Below are 5,000 nucleotides of genomic sequence, written 5' to 3'. Positions count from 1 at the left end.
AGGTGCTTTACAGAGCCCAGAGCCTGAACCCCCATAGTGCAAGCACAATGGCAGCAGGGGCAAGAAAAAACTCCCTTAAGAAACCAGATACAGGCAAGACCAGTGTAGTGGGTATACACTGTGCTCCTAGGGTTACTGTTACAGGGGAAAGGGATGTAGGGACAGAGAAACATTTCAGTGGTGGCGGTAATGTATATTGTATATAAATGCTAGCATAGTAGCTTTTAAATGATCTTGCTCTCCAGCTCGCTCCGACTAGCATTGACAGCACAAACACGGTAATCAGGTCAAAGGTCAGGTATATAGACGATGCTTGCATCCAAAACTACTTACAGACAACCTAACCACTACACCCCCACATGTCCATGTGCCCTCAAACACGCTTTTAAATGATCTTGCTCTCCTGCTAACTTAGCTCGCTCCTACTAGCATTGGCGGTGTGGACGTTAGCTCGCTCCGACTAGCATTGGCAGAGTGGACGTTGGCATACCTGCGGTCGTGCATGCCGTCGCCCGAGTCCTGCAGCATGGGCTGCATCTCCTCCTGGGGGGAGGGCGTGAGGGTGGCCGTGGACTGGTGGCTGTAGGAGACGGCGGCAGGGGACGAGGCCGTGCCCCTCACCGGGGGTGTGGGCCCTCGCTCCATGTCCTCCTCCTCCTCCAGGTCGTCCGGTTGCAGGTACATACGGGACGGGGGCAGGGGGCACTGCATGTCCTGTTCATAACTACAGACACGGGGGAAGAGAGAGGGTGGGTAATGAGCACTGCTTGAGGGGAGATAGGAGGAGATATAGTTATCAATATGAATGTGCTCCCGTAAAATCAATTCTAAAACATATCCATAGAAAGATCTGCTAGTGAAGGCTAAATGGAGGATCTTTGTCTGTCAATAATATGATGCAATCTGTGACCTTATGTGTCTCTATGAGTGTGGAAGTGAATGCATGTAGAAACATGTGTGTGTGTGTGTGTGTGTGTGTGTGTGTGTGTGTGTGTGAGTGTGTATGTGTGTGTGTGCGTGTGTGTGTGTGTGTGTGTGTGTGTCTGTCTGTGTGTGTGTGTGTGAGAGAGGGAGAGTTCGTCTGTGTGTTTGGGTTAGCGGTGCATACCTTTCCTCCATAGAGAGATGTGAGTACTTGTCACAGGGTGGGGGGTTGACGGGGGGAGGGGGGAGAAGGTCAGCCCAGTTCATTGTGTTCTGTTTGGGCAGTTTGGGGGTCCGTGTTCCCTTCTTCTGGCCTTGGCTCCCTGTTGAAACACAAACAAAAGAACCATTCAGTAAAAGAAGAACGACCATACCCCCAAACACACACACACACACACACACACACACACACACACACACACACACACACACACACACACACACACACACACACACACACACACACACAGACAAACGTGTGCCAAAATATGTCTATGTCACTTATACTTAAAGGGATATACATGTCGATACACGTCGTAAACAAATTGCCATGCGCTGAACGGCCATCAACCATCAAGGTTCATTTGAGGGATGGCAGAGGAAGACACCGATGAAAAATGACTCCTCTACACATCAGAGACCCGCCCGCTAATGGAAGCCAGCTCGTTAGGTACGCCAGGCAAAACGTCCAGGCACATTATCGCTCAAATGTAATTGAAGGCAGGTAATCAAAAACACATAAATAACCGGACAAATAAACACATCCATTTTTCTCATCCGTTCTCTCTGTTGCCAAAAAAAAAAAGGTTTAAAAAAAAAGAGAAGAGAGGAAGTGAAATGCCGAAGAAGAGGAGCAAGATGGGAAGAAAAAAAAACATCAGGGGCCAATTAACAACAAAGTATTAAAATGCAAAGGCAATGAGCTGTGGGCTCCCTGTGCATGGAAGGCTCCCTGCTTTAATTGCTTTGAACTTCAAATACAATATGAAAATAGATAAGATGCATCGCGACGGCAGCCTTGCGTGCTGGCTCCAGCCACCCTCATTTGTCCTTGTCGTGGGGGGTACGTGGTGGGGGTGTGGAAGGGGTATAGGGGGGGCAACCGCTGGGTGCTCTGACAACATGATGGCTCCCAGCGAGCAGCGGGTGAGGGCATTGTTGTAATTAATGCTTTCGTCGCCAAACACGACCACGCTGTAGGGGAACTGTGGCGCACGAGGCAGATCCAGAGATCCACCAAAGGGGGCTGGGAAGGGGAACGCTGTTTACCATGTCCTTAGTTTCTTTGTAGCATAACCTCTGGAGGATTCGCCGTCATGCGAGGCCTTCCATGCTAACCAGCGGCTGTGGCAGCCCAGGTGGTGCGTGTCTCGGCTACACCTTTTGATGGAGCTTTTTTGCGGATTTTAATGAATGGCTTTTATAGTCCTCCCTGAATTCCTTTTTGTCTGCATGAATCTCCCCTTTTTCGTTTCTCTGCAAGATGAAGCGGCTTGACTCGGCGTCGGCCAAATTACCATTTTTAAAGCTTCATTTGTCATTAGCGCGCAGCTGTGATTTATCGCCTTTGAGAAAAAAAATTATGATTTAGAAACTGAGTCTAGCAAGCTAACTGTGATTAAACATTATCCAAGCTACAGTAATGGAACACGAGATAATGAACTGTGAGGAAAAACAATTCATATGCATGTACATGCGGTGACTTGCATAACAAAGCTAAGACAATGTTAGCTCGGCCAATGTTCATGCAGAAGTGCTAACTGTGCAGTTAGCGTCAATGCCCTAAACATAGTGTTCGTCGTAAATAATAACAATAAACATTTTAATTCATGAAGACATTAAATAGAGTCATTGTCCTGTCATCGTTTGGCTTGTATGCAGTGTGTAGTCTTGGCTCGGAGTAGACAGGTTTCCAACTACTCTGCTAATCATACTATAAATCAGTACTCAGCAAGTTGAACTGAGTCGTAGTGCTGGTGTATGACGGCAGTGCAGGCCAACCTGATGTGCTGCTGGTGCCGCGGTCGGAGCTGTTGTAGGAGCCGGTGCTGGGTTCGTGGCCCTGGCTGTAGGGGATGGTGGCTGGCATGGGGCTCTCTCCACCTCTGTAGTGGTCTGGGGGGACATAGCACAACTCAAAGTTCAAGTTCAAGTTCAAAGTACTTTATTGTCGTTGCCACAAAGACAACGAGACAGTAGGCAGCAACAGACTTCTTCCACAGCTAAATAATAATAAATAACAATTCATAAATAGATTAATAAATATCATTAATTAAAAAAGCAATATATCTACATATTAACAACTCATGAACTGACTGAGCATTTCAGGCAGAATACGCTTACACACAGGGGGATGAGGCATGACAGTAGGGATGATACACAAACACACACACACACACACACACACACACACACACACACACACACACACACACACACACACACACACACACACACACACACACACACACACAGGGGGATGAGGCATGACAGTAGGGATGAGACACATATGTGATGTTTCAGTATAACATTTTAAGAACAGGGAGAAAAAATATATTTAGATATTAGCAGTCAGATGAGGACATAGCTTGTTAGCATTGCAGTGGTGAAATGAAGCTAGGGATTAGCATGACATGGTAACAGAGGCGGTAGCATGCATTGAATGTAGGATACGTTACGAGGATGGGTGTTGTATTAGCAAGGTTAAAGGCAACCTGAAACCTTTTCAAAGAAAAAAAGTAGCTCTCCCTAAAGTAGGTAGTTTCCCTGCCAGGGGATAAGCTGAGTTTGTTTAGAAGATCAGCTTATCCCAGAAGTGCCCATTCAGTGATACCTGACACTAAACCTCAAGTCCCAACTCTCTTTTTTCCAGATGAGGGGGAAAAAACTCCCTCAACTAGAGACGCTACAACTCTCAAGGCTCTGGTTGCTGCTCTGTATGCTCAGAGAGGTGTGGATGACAGATGTGAAAGGGAGATCAGAGGAAGATGAGCGGACGACAAGAAAAACAGCCCGACTGGCAGGAAGGAATGCAGAACGCTCCACGGCTCTCCCGACGAGCCGAGCCGCTGACCCGAGACAAAGCAAGTCCCGAGTTAAATCCCAGGCAGAAAATGAGATGAGATGAGAAGGAATGAAAGAAGATGAAAGGATGTGTGGAAAAATAACAACAGTACTACCCTTCCAGCCTCAGCCTCCACCTCGCTCAGGCTGGCTGTCCAACTCACCCTTATTCAGCTTGTTCTGCTCCATGACGTTGTACTGCATCTGCGTGGAGCTCACATCCGGGTGCTGCTGCGGCTGTTTCTGACTGGAGGGCGAGGGCTTCCAGCAGTGCTTCTCGTTCATGTCCCCCATCATGCCCACGCTGCCACCTCCACTGCCCCCACTGTTACCTCCGGCGCTCCCTCCTCCTCCCCCGCCGCCGCCGCCGTTGTTCCCCATGATGCTGGACTGGATGAGCTGGGTGGTGGCGTAGGGCGTGGGCTGCCCTCCGGGGCCGAAGCGGCCGTCCTTCAGGTTGGGGCTGTTGAAGGTCTTCATCTCGTTGATCTTGTTGGAGAGGTCCACCTCGCCGTACATGCCCTGCTCAGGCGGCATGAGGTTGCTCTGCTTGTTATCCAGCTGGTTGTTGTAGTTGGCGATGCAGTCGGCTGGATAACAGAAAAGGCGGGGGGGGGGGGGTGGGGTAAGGAAGGGGGGCAGGTTAGGGTATGGAGGAGGTGACCCGAGTGCTTGCTGGGCAGGCCCAGTGGTGTAGTCCAGGGTATACGCAGGTATACGGAGTATAGCCTCTTATTTTTCAGTCAGCAATGCGTATACCCACTTCTCAAAACAGGGTGTTTATCCTGTGCTGTATAGGCAGCTTAAAAAAAATTAAGAGTATACCCACTTCTCCACTACACCACTGGTTAGGGTATGAGGAGGTGACCGAGTGCTTGCTGGAGCAGGCCTAGCGAGATGAACCGACGGCAGGTGGAGGGGATACCGGTGGACACGGAGCGCCGGCGCTACGGAGAGAGGGCTGCCCCCCATCCCCCCCTTCTCCGCTCCTCCCCGTGCTGTCACTCAGCTGT

The 5,000-nt window shown here is 49.4% G+C and overlaps 1 protein-coding gene across 1 annotated transcript in view; it reads right to left on the bottom strand.

The window, feature by feature from the left end:
* robo1 (roundabout, axon guidance receptor, homolog 1) overlaps positions 1-5,000 on the bottom strand; it is a gene marked incomplete at its 5' end in the record, with an annotated part of 218,020 nt that overhangs the window by 7,918 nt on the left and 205,102 nt on the right. The window contains 4 exon segments of the mRNA XM_080844591.1: positions 491-724; positions 1,109-1,247; positions 2,926-3,039; positions 4,152-4,577. Of these exon segments, the coding sequence (XP_080700717.1) occupies positions 491-724; positions 1,109-1,247; positions 2,926-3,039; positions 4,152-4,577 (913 nt within the window).

Source organism: Sprattus sprattus, assembly GCF_963457725.1.
Source record: "Sprattus sprattus genome assembly, chromosome: 9".
NCBI classification, from domain to species: Eukaryota; Metazoa; Chordata; class Actinopteri; order Clupeiformes; family Clupeidae; genus Sprattus; species Sprattus sprattus.
Note: the sequence above shows the minus strand (reverse complement) of the source record. Positions and strands in the feature narration are given on the sequence as shown.